Source organism: Notechis scutatus, chromosome 2, assembly GCF_049901735.1.
Source record: "Notechis scutatus isolate UNSWTSFEM ecotype Mainland chromosome 2, rNotScu1.2, whole genome shotgun sequence".
NCBI lineage: Eukaryota > Metazoa > Chordata > Lepidosauria > Squamata > Elapidae > Notechis > Notechis scutatus.
This window is the reverse complement of record NC_142010.1, coordinates 203,608,014-203,624,100: the sequence shown is the minus strand read 5'-3', so window position 1 is coordinate 203,624,100 and position 16,087 is coordinate 203,608,014. Positions and strand designations below refer to the sequence as shown.

Here is a 16,087-nt window from a genome sequence, read left to right as displayed (position 1 = left end):
GTACAATTATGGCTGATCTAGGAGATTTTGCTGCTTTTGACTGAATCTAGTGGCAATTAGAATATTCTGTCTCTGAATATATATTTGAAGTCCCACCCAATCTGGGAAGTTATGTGTTGTTATTTTAACATATTTTTAAAACCATAAAAATACAAGAATAAAACTAATAAAAATAATTTACACCACAAAACTGGGGAAAAAAAAACCTGTGAAATTAAACCACGCTGAAGAGGAAAAAAATCATTCTTTGTTTGGCGAGGGTAAATATTGATGAGGAAAGAGCAGAGTGACAAGCCCCAAAGATAAGAGTGACCTCCCTAAATCTCCTTCTCTTTCAATTATCTATTATAGCTCATGCTGTAAACCACTTCCAAAAATGATGCCAGGAAAAATGCAGAGACTTGTCTAGTCAATTAAGAGTCAAGAGTAAGTCAGACAATGCAAAAAAAAAAAGGTACCTTACTTCATATTTCATTTTTATTGTTTATTTTCTTTTAACCTTTGAATAAATCACATATTCAAACAGCATTCAAAGTCAGAAACGGCTGAAATTTAATAAGATTGCCATTCTTATAAAATGTATCTATCTTTCTTTGAGATCCTGTAAAATTTCAATCGACAACACTGAAATTTTAAGATTTCAGAAGAGATATTGGTATTCTTTCACACAAGACATATAAAATTTCAACTCCTTTTCTATTTTCAGAAACCATCATACTAAGTTTGCCAAATGCTGTAAGAGTTAATTTAACATGTATAACTGATATGAACTGCAGCTTCTTGCTTCCAGCTTAATTCTCTTGAGGAGAAACACAACTGTATCAGTTTGTTAACATTTTTTCATCAGGCAAACATTCTCCCTAATTTTAATTTTCTCAGAACCTTTCAACAATAGTTCAAACTTATTTGAGAGCAGTTTTGGTGTAGTGGGTAAAACACCAAGTTAGAATCCACCGTGTTGTGAATTCTCTCATCTTGCTCTATCAAGCAGGCAATAGCAAACCACTTCCAAAATCTTTCCAAGAAAACTGCAGACCAATTAGAAAATACACCCCCATGGAAAAACCCCAAACCCACACCTCTTCAGTCATGATTTAATCAGTTGAATAAATAAATGGAATGATACAAAAGGTTAATCAGGAAACAATTTGACCTCTGTATTGCAGGCATTAGAACACTAGCAGTGCTTGTTTTTTCCAAACCTTGTCCCTGATATTTAGGGAGGGATTTTGATTCCTTCCTCCTGGAGTCATTGTGGCCTCAAAATTAAGAAAGCAAGATGGAAATGCTACTCTGTCTTACAACTTCAATAAGGAAATGCCTTTTACATATTTAAATTGCTCTCCTCAAGGAGATTAATCCCCATATTTACAGCCACAACTGAGCCCAACATTTTTGTTGCTGAGCGAGACCGTTGTTAAGTAAGTTTTGTCCTATTTTATGACCTTCTTGCCACAGTTTTTAACTGAATCACTGTAGATTCATGCCTGTTAAGTGAATCTGGCTTGGCAATTAATTTTGCTTGTCAGAAGGTTCCAAATGTGACTAGGATAGAGCAACTGTGATAAATACATGCCAGCTGCCAAATGTCCAAATTTTGATCCCATGATCATGGGGATGCTGCAACAGTGGTAAATATGAAAAGTGGTCATAAGTCACTTTTTTCAGTGCCAGTTTAGCTTCGAACAGTCACTAAGATAATGGTTGTAAGTTGAAGATGACCTATAAATATGGGGATTTTGAGGACCACGTATACAGTATATGTATGTGTATATGTAGTGTACTGTGTATATATGTGTGTGTGTGTGTGTGTCTGTCTGTGTGTACCTGTGTCTCTGTGTTTGTGTGTCTGTATATTATACTTTCCAGAAATTTGAAAAAAATACTTTAGAGAATTTATTTCCTCCAATAACAAAGGGAATCCTATTCATCCTCATCAATCTTCTGCTTACTCTACCCTAGGTTAACAAACTGCACCTTTGTGCAGCCAGGTCCCAAACCAGATTTCTGTGGAAAACAATAAATATACTCATGCACATTAGCCCCAGCACATTTGAAATTAAAAAAATAATAATTCTGATGTAAAACTATATGTGTACTCTTCCAATATTGTGACCTCTCCATTCCTAAGTCATAATCATACAGATGAGGTTAGCTGGTTTCATTGCTTTTAATAAGTGTAAAACTTTACTAATGTTTTACTGTAATCAATTAATGTGTTATAATGGGATCTACAGCAATATTATAATTACAAGTCTAATTAATTTCCATAGTTCTTTTCAGACTGCCCCATAACCCCTATAAATTTATTTCGGATTTGTGGAATTCATCAGAAAAGAGGAAACAGCGGGTTTGGAATCAATTAAAAATAAAAAAAAATATTTCTGAATTTATCGTGAGCAAGTTTCTTCTGCATGGTCAACTTGTTTTGTGAACAGAAATAATCCTTCTATATGAAGAAAAACTCAAAACCAAATAATTATATACTGTATAAGCTGTTCTGAAAATGTGAAGAAACAAAAGAGGAACACTAATATTACACATCTAATCTGATCATGAAAACTGCCTCAAGTTGAGTTCTATTCCTGGTGACTCTACAGACAATAGAACAGAATAGCTTCTGCAGTAATAACAATTGCTATGTTTTCACCAATAATTGTTGCCTTCATCTTAAAGCCAGCCTCTGATCATTTTTCTTCTCAAAAAAGAAAAAAACCCACCCAAGAACAGCTAATATTTAACTTGTGTCAATCTGTCAGTAATTTTCAACAGAACATAACCTGCAAAAGAAGTCATTATAAGTGTTTCATTCCATTAAGCACAACTAGTTTACTGTCAAGTGATCAACCCATCTCTCCATATTTCAAGTTCACTTTGGCATTCTGCATTTAAACAGCATGGATCAGTGGTTTGCTTCATTTACCAATGAAGGGAGAATATTGTAAAGTTAACAAGGTGTTTCATTGAGTTTCATGAAATTTTAACATCAGACTATGAAGGATCGATAGTAGCACATTCAAACAGGATTGAATTCCTTTAAACAAATTCTTGATTAGTTCTGTATCCTTCTTTCATACATTTTTAACTACAGAGAACTATACTTTTAAAAAACTTACTCACACTTCTAATTATTTATACCTTTTACCTCTTGTTTTCCCAGATAAAGAAAATACGTTCAAAGCAATGTATAAATGGAATATCATTGGTTATAGATACTTAGGAAAATTCATAGCATATTTAGATATCCTTTAGGGATCTTTTTTTCTTGATTTAAATATATGTGCCAAGGAGAAAATCTTCTCCAATTTCAAGTCCAGTAGATATGCTGGATTTCAACTACTAGGTTTCAACTCCAAGGAGAGGAGTCTGATGGGCAGCAGATTATGGAAGACCCCCTTAGTTAAAAATCTAAAACCTAACTATTTCTAAAAGTAATTTTGGAGATATCCGCCATAATAGATTTACGGATGCAGTTTAGAGAAGATAGTAACTGATTCTAAAGCATAATTTTCATATGAAAACATACCAAGCTATATACATCTAAGGTCATACACTACAGACTCCCAGTTTAAAACAATGCCCAGTTATTTTAATGCCTAAAAATTAGAGTGAAGCTAAGCTTTCACTTTCATAACTTATGCTGAAAAGAACTACATTACAATGACATTTAGCAATTTCTTTTATCCAAATAATATTTGGATAGATGTAGTTTTATTAGATAATGAAACCTAATTGGAAAATTATTCATCTGCTGGTCTCCCTATTGGAAAGTAAAGACATATAGGAAAACTTGTTCAGGATTCTATACAATCTACTCCACCTGATTCGTCCCCTTCTTTCTAAGGGGCACTTCAGAGGACATAAAGGTTACTTTCCCCTTGTTTGTATTTTTTAATTGACTGCTGATATTTTCTCGTGGTCAGAAGGATAGGAAAAAGTCCTCCAAACAGCTTATTAAGAAAAACAAGTCTTGCTTTTAACAGTACCGTTGGCTATGATTAGCGAGCACTCCTAATTTTTTGTTAAAAGTAAGAAGCATAAATGAAGGAATATCTTCACAACAGATTGATTATTCACCAACTCTTATCCACATCTTCACTCAACAATTTGAATTTTAATGAAAGTAAATGGAATAATTAGCATTTCAAAGTGTGTTTGATATGCTGCATTTTCTAAAAGAGCGACTTTTCTGTACGTTCTGTATGGGAAAGGAAAAATACAAGCAGGAGAAAAAAACAAAGGCACAATACAATGGTCTTCATTACACTAACAGCCAACCCTAACTGAATAATTACAGACATCAATAATGGACTATTATTTATTTTTCTTCCCACCTGTATTTTATGATTCTTCTGAATAAGTTTTTTTTCCCCAACTTCGTACTAGCAAATCACACAATATAATGAAAATAAAAACCCTAAGAAAACCATTCAATGTTGCTTAACAAGCCTAACTAGGACAAGCAACTCCATCCCAAAGCAAAGTGGTTGTTAAGTGAAATATCATGTGATCATCCTGTTGAACATATTACAGCAGTCCCAGTTGTTAAGGGGATCACCCACAGTCATTAAACAAGATATCATTTGATCATGACTTGTGACTTCCTGCTGGTTTCCTCACTGTCTTTGTTTATCTGAAGCTGGCTGGAAAGATTGCAAATAGAAATCATATCATTGTGGGGAATATTATAAATGTGTTATGGTTTCTGAGCATCCAAATTGTAATCAGATGACCATGAGGATGATGCTATAATCATAAATATAATAACTGGTCATAAGTCACATTTTTCAGCACCATCATAACTTCGAACAGTTGCCAAATGAATGGCCATTAAGCAAGGACTCTCTGTATTAGTCAAATACTATTTCTCATGCTCTGTATAGAGAAGGAAGCTTTTTTGGCCACAAATGAATAATAACAGTTCACACTAAAGTTAATATATAAGGTTAAAAATCTCATCTAGTTGATCCTAAAGTTAATCATGCCAGTTCTTAAACAATCAAAAGTCAATATAAACATAATGGCAAATGGACACTAAGGATGATAGTGCATGGTAGTATATTCTGAAGACCACTTACTTCAGAGAAAAACTGATGATTTTCAATGAAATGTCCAAATAGTACTCCATGGAGGTAACAGTTCTAAGTTGTTGCTAAAGTTCTGGTTACAACTGAACAATATCCTATACAAACTGATTTCCCCTTGGGGCCTGGGGTTTTTTGTGCTGTATTGAACACACTGTGCAAATCTTCTCAACCTCTAGGACTTATACAGTCCTTTAATATCATCTTTAGGGACCTCTAGAATCCTTCCATAATGGGTAGGGCCAAAAGGTTTGGCCTTTTTTGTTGATTTGCCCTTTTTGGCTCTGAAGACATTTAAAGGAACATTTTCAAATGTTTAAGACACCCCTTTTACTCTCTAAACATCTCACTTTCCACAAAATAGGCACTTATTCTGTTCATTTTAAAAGTGCAACTTTCAACCTGTTGCATAAAATTAGATGTGGCCCTTTCTCCAACAAATTGCATGCTGGTGATTTGGATGTAATTTTCAAACGCAAATAGCTGAAATTGCAAGAAAGCTTACACATACACACAAAACACACACACAACACACACACACACACACACACACATGCACACACTTCTCCAATCCAAAGCCAATTAGATATGGGTATATAGTCCAAAATATAATTATTTTACAGCAATGTAACCCTCTTATACAGAAAGAACCACTATCATGCCAAATTACAAGAGGGCATAAGGCCTGATTGTAATGAGAGATAAGTTAAAATACTTAATTGTATGATTCCAGATAAATAAAAGAATACAATTCAAAGTTGCAATATGCTTTCCTGCAACATCCTAATAAGACAGCCCAGCCATTTACAGCCTAATGGGCTTAGAATCATTGCTCTAGGGTTTTTTTTGGCACATCAAACTTTTCCTTCTAAGGTCCATGTTCTAATTCTTCCTCTGTGTGTGTTTAATGCACCTTGTGAAAACTGTTAGGCACACAGAATATGACATGTTTGGGAAACCTTGTCTGAAATGCATTAAAGATCCTCCACAGATGTTATTTTTGGACTTTTTTCTTCATTTACCAAAGGCATCCACAGCCCTAAACAACTTGTGCGGGCGAAGAAAAAAATTAGTCTGATCTGAGGGCCAAAATACACAGATGCATTTTCTGTAGCTGATAGTTTGTTCCTCTTAGAAGATGTTGTCTTGCATTAATGTTTTATTATGCTTTGACATGGAATTTTTACAGTTAGCCACCCTGAGAGTTTTGGCTTGAGCAATAGATTACAATTTGAAAAATAAATGGATGATTAAATGCAGAACATGAGAGACACAAGGCTTCTGCAAATCCACTTATCTTATACAGGATCTTCCACTGTGAATGCCTCTGCATGTTCACATTGCTGCATTCCAGATTGATATCACAACTGACGCTTACCCTGCTCACAAATGTGGATACCTCAGGTAAATAAAGATGAATACACACACACACACACACACACACACACACACACACACACACATCCCCCTTAGATATACATCTAGCCAACAACCTCGGTGGTGTAGATCAATACCAAATTAATAATCATTTTCTGAATTTATACTCATTTATAAAGTGCAGCTTGGGGAAATGAAGTGAGACATGGTCAATGGCAGACCTGATTGCAAAATGGAAGTCAGGAAGTCTCCACTGTCCAGGCTATGTTTGAACAAAAGGCCAATTTGTTGCAAGTGCAGCAGTGCAATACAACCAAATTATTAAGTCCAATGGTTTCCAATGCGTTATTATTATTACTACTATTACCTAGGAGGACTAACAACAAAAACATTGTTTGGGTAAAAAAAAAGAATGTGAGCTAGTTTTTAAAAGACTAAAATGGAAAGACCACATACCCCAATGATTGCGTTCAGTTCTGCCATGGTCACTTGCTTGGCACGTTCCACAGCCTGCACCACTTGTTGCTGGTGCTATAAATGAAGATCAGAAACAGAATAAAATTATTTGCTTTCTAGTGAATTAAGCATAGTTTTTTCCTAATTCCTTTTCCCTCCTCTAAAAATAAACTAAAAACTGCATGCAGGCTTGAAGTAATATGTGCCATAAACAGCAAGAATTCTAGGTGGACTAATCAGATTTACTTCCCAGACAGAAAACTCAGCTAACTCAATAGAAGCAACAGCAATCAACCCTTTACTCCAAAAATAATTGTCTTGGGTTGCAATAACAACTATCTGGGCTGAAGACAACAGTATACTGTGAACAAAACAATGTGTTTGGAAAGGAAGAAGTGTGTTAAAGCTTCACCACCAGTTCATGATTAGGAAAACAACCGCCACCCCCAAACAATGCATTAGTTCTTATTCTCTGCTATTCAGATATCTGCCTGCTTCTTCAGCTTTAATATTGTTCAATTTGTTCCAGCCTTGCTATTATTTATGCAACAAAGGAATTAATCAAGAGCTGAAGCAACTGAAAGGCAAGGAAAATAGAGAGGAGTGGAAGAGCAAGAGAGCATAGCTTAAACATCCTGACATTCTGAACATTAAGCTTGCTATATTTAAGATGATTACAACCGTAATTCTAACTCAGAACACAGCTATTGGACTCTTCTTGAAGAAGCTCAGCTACATTTACATGTAGAATCTTTGCTCACCTTTCAATTGTTTTGGTCTCTGTTGGATATAAGTTATCCATTTTAAACATGTTTCCCTGAAATGTATACAACTTACTAACCAAATAAAATGTTCAGATGTTCAAAATGTTTTGAACATGAAATGCTCAAAATTCTCTCTCTCTCTCTCTCCATATGGGAATTAGCCTTTAAAAAGTGATAAGTAAGCTAAAGTTGAATTGATGTGGGATTATTAAATATTACTTTGTTTTAACTCTCATGAGTTTTGCTACCTTCCAAGAACTGCAGAAACTACAGTTTTGTAAGGAGTCTGACAATATTTGTGATAAATAATTTTAGTTCCACTAAAGAACTACAGTTTCCTCTCAACTATGGTTAAGAGCTGTGGTGGGATTCAATTTTTTTTTACTACCGGTTCTGTGGGTGTGGTTTGATGGGCGTGGTAGGGGAAGGATACTGTAAAATCTCCAGTCAAAGGTGGTATTTGCCGGTACTCAAAATTTCTGCTACCAGTTCTCCAGAACTGGTCAGAACCTGCTGAATACCACCTCTGGTTAAAAGCCATAACAGACATACACAGTTTGTTTCATAAAGATCAGTTAGAAACACCATATGTTCAGTTAGAAAATGTGATTTGATGCTCAATATTCATCCAACAGCTAAGAAGAATATTTCACAAAACAGACTCAAAGCCTTACAAGACCAGAACAACATTAGGATTTTCATCTAGGGAACAATGTTTCAAGGAGAACGAGGGATCTAGCTAAACTTATAAAAGAAACAAATTTTTCCATCAGCCAAATGCTAAGATAACTTCACTTTTGCCCTACTATCACCATCAGAAAAAAAGAAGGAAGGCTTAAGTCTTTTAAGAAAAGAAGCAACTGGGCATATGGCATCCTTATCAGATATGTTGAGAAGAGGAATAATGAATTGCTTTATATGTGAAGGATCTATTGCACTGCAAAGATCTACAGCTCTACTACCTTCAAGATCTTAATAGAAATACTAAGCCTGTTGATTGCCTACTTTGCCAAAGAGGCAGAAGGAGCCATTTCTCTTTCTCGTGAGGTATTTCTACATCTTGGGTCCTGCTTCTATTTATTTCTTGTTCATTCCACATCTAATTTCCACACGATTGTACTGATTTTCACATATTCAGCTTTCTGAAGTTTCTAATTATAATCTATTATTTGTTAGAATTCTTTACTTACTTTCCTCCGCCCCCAATCAGCAACTTCAATTTTTGTACTATAAAATGTAAACTATAGATATTTTAATGTTTTAGCAGTATACATTAGTCAATGATATGTATAAACACAAATCGTTACCAAGCACAATGCTTGAATTAAGAAAAGCGCAAAAAAAAGATTGACAAAATACTATGTAAAATCCTGCCAAGATGACACGGCAAGATTAAGGCTGACCTTTGTTGCCATGGATTGTCATTTTGTTCTAATAAGGAAAGCATTCTATTTTTTTTTTAAGACTGCCCCTTCGGTTTCTATTATTTCTTGGTCTCTTATTTTATTTACTCTCATTTTCTTCTTCATATCTTCTCTTTATGTTTGTATTCCTTTCTAATCTTGGCACTATTTTTGTCTCTAATTTCCACCTTTTAGTTTAACAATTGTATTGTTTTTGATATTATTTTTATCTTACTGTGAGGAACAAATCTCTGCTTACACATTAGTCAAAGTTGGGAAATTGGTTCAACAGTTGACTGCATGTCAATACAGGGACATAAAAAGTCTCATCCCCAGGTAAAATGGAAGAGATGTAGACATATCCTCAGAACCTAACAAGGAATCTGAGTTTCTGACACTAGCTCACTTCTGCTTTCTGTCCGCAGCTCCGAATCAAGGAGATAGAAAGAAGTAGAGATACAAGATATAGAAATAAACATGAAGATATATAATTGGTCTCAAAAATTTTATAGGTGTTCCAAGAGAAAGCAAGGCTTGTCTAAAAGCTGTTTGAGACACAAAAATAAGCAAATATAATTCCAAATCTGATGGATGTTCCATAACCATACCTCCTAAGGCAAGGTGGGCAACTATGGTCCCTTTAAGATGTGCGGACTTCAACTCCCAGAATTCCTGAACCAGCATGGCTGGCTTAGAAATTCTGGAAGTTGAAGTCTATGGATCATAAAGGGGCCATAGTTGCCCCGCTGTCCTAAGGCAATGTTTTTCATTGTTGGCAACTTCAAGGTGCTGGTTGGCTCAGGAATTCTGGAAGTTGAAGTCCACGCATCTTAAAGCTCCCAGTATATTCCCAGATACATTGGGAGTTTTAAGATGTGTGGACTTCAACTTCCAGAATTTCCCAGCCAGCAGGCATCTTGGAGTTGCCAAGGATAAGAAATAATCTCCAGATACTGTCCTAAGATGCAGCACATGGCAAGTCTATCTCTCCATCATATTTAAATGATGAAATAGGAGTCTCTCCTCTCTATTTGCATATTCTAAACTGGAAAAAAAGTGTTAGAAATTAAGGCATAGATCAGAAAAAAATGAGAATAATCTTGGTCAGCTCGCAAAACCAATGTACTGCATGTGGAATTGGTAAATGCTAAAAACATAGAAATATTTCTTTTCAGATCAGGAATAGTTAACAAACAAAATCAATATTGTATGCAAATGCCAAAACAGCAAAACAAAGATTCCTCAGTAATATATTTGCTAATTCATTCACACAAATAAATGCCCTCAAGTAGTCTACTTGCATACATGGTAGACACACCATGCAGCAGTTATTTGTACAAAAAAGCCGATGGATAGAGCTTATAAACCAATAATTATTGAGTGTCTGCAAATAAAATAACATAGATACAGCAGACAAATGAGATATCTGGTAGAATAATGAAAAACAATGAAATGCTGTTATTCTAGAGAAGACTGTTTTAGTAAAATAGATCTTTTGCAGGGGCATTGCACTGTATATAAAAGTAACTACCTTACAGGAAATATATTTCTCTAGAGAATTCATCAAGAAGAAATTTAGACACCCCCTCCCCAAAAGCATATAAATATTAGAGTTGTACAATTATGCCTCATTCAGTATTGCTGTTTCCAAATAAGGTTAAAAAGAAAGAAAAATAGGGAAATAGGAAAACAATGGTGGGCCCGAAGCTAAGCTAAAGTTAGTCTAGGCCTAGGTCTATTTAGGCAGAACACTACCAGGGAATAATACAAATGTAAACAATATTGGGAAAGTGGGGGGGAAAGAAACATCCTGAAAAAGGCAATAAATATATTGCCATTTCTGTTACCCAGAATATTACATGAATATATCCAAGAGATCACCAGGAATGTTCATAGTTGTTCTGAGTCAAGTTGAGTTTAAAATAGAATTAAAATACAAAACTTCCAGATATAAATTAATCATATTTAATTTAATCTTAAGCAATTTCAAAGAACTGATATAAAACTACATACATACAGAAAGTATTTAAGTAAAATGGAATTCCCCAAATGCAACCAATTGCCAATGAAGGTTAAATAGTAAGAAGGCAGGCACATTTAAGCTGGAGACATCTTGTCTTGATTCTAGAAATTCTAAGCTTACTAAAACTCGAGCAACTAGTTTAATACAAACAAAAACCTTCATATAAATCTTTGCTGTTAACGATGTTGCATAAAATTTCTTTTCTTTTTTAACCCATATTTACCAGCATCGCTGGAGGATAAAAATAAAGGTGATACAAATGTATTATTTGATTTTGCTATTGTGAGATGGTAGCCAGGCATTCCCTGTAATCATAGTGCCACTGTTTCCCAAAAATGATCCCTATTGTTATAAATACTGTAATTGCTGGTTCCTTCATCTTATGCTTTCATCTTGTCCTACCTAGCTTAACCACACCTACTACTGGTTATGTCCACACCTGAAAAATAATGTTTAAGGCCCCCTCCTAGAAACCAGGAGAGTGTGAGTTCTAGTGCTGCCCTAGACATGAAATCTGGCTGGGTGTCTTTGGGTCATAACTTTCTCTCAGCTCAACTCAACTCACTGGGTAATTGTTGCAGGAAAAATAAAAGGAGGAAGGAGTATTAAATAAGTATCAACTTTGCCTCTTTCTAAAACTAATAAAGGTGGGATATAAATAAAATAAGTAATAAGTCAAAGCTTTCTTGTAGAAGTCCATCAACACATGGTAAGTCCCTACATAACTCAGAACCTAGATTGAATGCTAGGTTCTAGGTCAGGTGTCTTCAAACTTGACAGCTTTAAAGACTTGTGGACTTCAACTCCCAAAATTCCTCCTCCAGTGATGTTAGCTCAGGAATTCCGGCAGCTGAAGTCCACAAGTCTTAAACTTGCCAAGTTTGAAGACCCTTGTTCTACATTTTAGAGACAGTATGAGGCACCAATCTCTGCAGAGAATTGGAAGGGATGTTATGTGGAGATGAAGCCAAGGAGTACTTTCCTGCTCATAATAGCATATGAGTTCAAACAGGGCTTAATATGTTTAGGAAAGCTTAGCCTAATAAGATTACTTCTAATCAATGTTTGGTATATTAGACAACAGAAACTTCCATCTGACACAATTTATCAGCACCATTCAGGGCAACGCTAATAGGTTAGGACTACATTAATTCCCAGATAATCCAAAAGCTGAGAAGCATAAGGAAGGTTTAATCACATCCTCTTTCCAAATCTGAGGTCTCCTTTCAGTATTCAGGCAAGAATAGAAAGGTACACAATTCTGATACTTTAAGCAATTATTGCTAGGCATTAATGTATGCATTTTTGAGTACATAGTTAGTCTTCAAGGCAATTTAGTCATTTTACAATACAGTCTAACTTTGCACATGTTTTGAAAATAATTTTAAATATTTAGAAAAATAGATGTAACCAAAAATATCACTAGTACTACACAAAGAGCTAGCCAATTCATTCATTCATTTATTTATTTTTAAAAAACCTTAATACTACATAGTGGCAGAAAAAAGATTTAGGAACTAAGGAATTTATTTTATGCTGATGGGAAATGGGTGAGTTAGAGCATATGGGGAAAAGCAGGTTGTAAATATAGTAAGAGACGTGTAATCAATTATAAAGAATTGGACAAAGGGAAATCAAAGACATTGTATTAATAAGTGCATGGAAAGTAAACAACATCTTTATTCCATCACATGATAAACTATTCAGATATATTTAATGAATGTAGATGTGTATATCTAGAAAAATTGGGCCTGCATAAATTCATTTTGATTCTGAATCAGAGATTGAAAGAAGCCATTATTATTTTTCTTGAGTTTGCAACCTGAAAATAAGCTTAATATGAGCCTGTTTCAAGATTCAATCTGAAAATAAGAAGAAGGAAAAAAACACTTACAAAATTTGCCATAGGCAACAAATGGGGGAACCTCAAAACATTTCACAAACTTTTGACAGACTGGGCAAAGAGAGGAGGGATTATAAATCATTAGTAGGATATTAACCCTGACAAATTCCAGTAAGGCATTTTCATGAATGTGTATGTATGTATGTATGTATCAGTGGTGGGATTCTGTGGGTGTGGCTTGGTGGGCATGGCAGGGGAAGGATACTGTAAAATTTCCGGTCAGAGGTGGTATTTGCTGGTTCTCTGAACTACTCAAAATTTCCGCTACCGGTTCTCCAGAACTGGTCAGAACCTGCTGAATACCACCTCTGGTGTGTGTGTGTGTGTGTGTGTGTGTGTGTGTATCCATTGTACCTCTTTTTCCGAGAAAAAGAACACAATAGCCTACAGGATATCTAAAAAAAGGCAGATTATCTAGAAAAAACCATTTTGCTGAAAAAGTTTAACTGTGCTGAGAAAGTGAATGAAGCCCATAGCAAAGTTAGTCTTTCCTTCCTAAGAGTACTGATAGGCAAGATGGAAGTAAAATACAGGTAGTCCTTGACTTACAACCACAATTGAGCCCAAAATTTCTGTTGCTAAGTGAGACATTTGTTAATTGGAATATCATGCCATTTTATGACATTTCTTGCCATTTCTTGTGAAGTGAATCACTGCAGTTGTTAAATTAGTGACAAGGTTGTTAAGTGAATCTGGCTTCCCCACTGACTTTGCTTGTCAGAAGGTCACTGAAGGGGATCGCATGACTCCAGGACACTGCAACTGTCATAAAGATGAGTCCTTTGCCAAACGCCTGGATTTTGATCACATGACTGCGGGGAAGCTACAATAGTAGTAATTGTCACCCATCACCAATTCTCTCTTTTATCATAAATGCAAATGATCCCCAAAAATAATATCATGTTTAAGGCAGGTGGATAGAAATGAAAGCAAGATACTCATTACTTGTGGACGGAATTTTTTATCATCCATTCCACTTATATAGACCAACAGGAAAGATTTCATTTGTATCTATTGGTAGTGTTGCTATATTGCAAATTATAGAGGCAAAGACTACATACTCTCATTCAGGAACCATTTAGTCTAACAGCAGTGATCTAACTCCCTTTCTTATTAAATTTTCCTCAATCTTCCAATATATTTTAAATATATAAATAAGAATGCTTTGAATATCTTAATAGATGATAAAGTATAATTACTCAACATTTAATTGTACTCTAAGTCTTCTTTCTTTAAAAGAAATACTTAATGAGATTACAAGCTTTTACAAGAAATCAGGCACAAACTGGATCACAATAAATCATGTAGAGTGCCACAATTACACCATAACCTACTTTCTGCCCAATGCTCTATTATAGCATGACTTTGGAAAAATGCACCATAAATAAGTTCTCATAAATATTTACATCAAATCTGTACTTTATTAATGCTAATTTGTGGGGTATGCCCTTCTTATTCTGCATTATAACTCCTGGAAGACTAGAATTCTCATACTATAATATTCACATCACTTCTATGACAAATATGCAGTAAACCGTATTAACAACAGGATATGAAATTGTTGAGCTTTTCTTTTACTCTATAAAGCATTTCTGAGATTTCATGTTGAGTATTGGCCAAAGGCTAATGCTACACTATTCCCATCATGGGCCAACTAATCTTAGTAAATTTAACATTGCAAAAATATTTTTACAATTGGGGTAACTGCTCAGAGTAGAAACTTCAGCCTCTCCAAGTGAAAAACAACAATACGGGAAAGAAGACAATGCAACAACATGTACAGATATTTTGGTATGAACATATTTATGTGCAAACTAAATATTAGCCTTTTTAAAATCAGAATGCCTGTAACACTCATCTACTATTCTGGGCATCCTGAAGAGAATTGTGACAGTTATTTCTCTGTCACACATAAATTGACATAAAACATACTGGAAGCCATGTCTGGTAAAGAAAACCAGGCCAGATTTTCTGAAAGTCTTCAAGATTTCCATATGCTGATAAATTTCTAAAACAACATTTCTGAAAAAGAGAATGGAATTTGCATTCCTGATTATTGTATTGATGAAAACAAAGTGGAAAATAGATAAAAGGAAGATGAAAAATGAAAAAAAATGAAGAGATAATCTCAGAAATTTTAGCAAATTTATACTCTATTAAAAAGGATGTCAGCTTGCTATTACTTTGCATTGTGTGCCTCAAAGCTGAATTAAAAAGAGGAGGTGAAAGAGGAGGAAAATATATTTTCCTAACAAAGTGTGATATATTTTTAATAGGAAATAACTATAGTTTCCCCAACACAATCATATGGGTTTACAAAAAGTTGACAAAAGGGGAAAACAGTCTCTGGACTCTATTAAATAGTACATTCACCACTTTTTCAGCATGCATCAAATAAATGTATCCTGTATTATTGCGTTACATTTTATTTAATATTTTAAATCCAATCTCAGATTGGTCTCTTGCAAATTTAAATATAGAAACTCCCTCTTTTCACCCAAGGGTCCTTTTTCACGGTTTCCTATCATGGTTTCCTGTTGTTTCTTCATGATGCCCGCTTATTGGATGAAAGAAGCAAAAACATCTTCAAAGAAAAACAATGTCTAGTTGCCTTTTGAAAAAACCCTTTGGGACAAACATGACCTGCATGACTGAGAATCTCCACAGACATCCATCTTTTCACAATAAAGCTTTAACAGCAAAACTGTCCTTTCTCTAGGCATGATAAGAAACAACAGAAAACCAAGATAGGACACTGTGCCAGTGGCTACATAATCTGTGAACTTCAACTCCCAGAATTCCCCAGCCAGCATGAGACCCACTTCTGGTCTAGACTTAGAAGATCTACTGCTAATAACAACATGATCTTTCTGTTCTTTTCCTTCACCCATATTGTGGCAAGGGAAATCATGAAAGTGTTAGCAGCAATATGAATAAAAAGTAACCGCCTCTACCAGTTCCCTTCCTGGTAAGCAATTAAATGAGGCTACCCAGAGAGAAGACAACCATCTTAAAGATGCTTCTAGTTGAAACGTAATCAACACTTATACTATAACATGCCGACTCAGGTGCAACAG

The 16,087-nt window shown here is 34.9% G+C and overlaps 1 protein-coding gene across 5 annotated transcripts in view; it reads right to left on the bottom strand.

Moving 5' to 3' along the window:
* Positions 1–16,087, bottom strand: part of LOC113416838 (transducin-like enhancer protein 4) — a 159,851-nt gene that overhangs the window by 83,895 nt on the left and 59,869 nt on the right. For 3 of the 5 annotated variants that reach the window (XM_026674944.2, XM_087957846.1, XM_026674952.2), the window contains one exon: positions 6,918–6,992. The exons of the other annotated variants lie outside the window; for them this stretch is intronic. In XM_026674944.2, the coding sequence (XP_026530729.1) occupies positions 6,918–6,992 (75 nt within the window). The remainder of the gene's footprint in view (positions 1–6,917; positions 6,993–16,087) is intronic. 5 annotated transcript variants of the gene reach the window in all.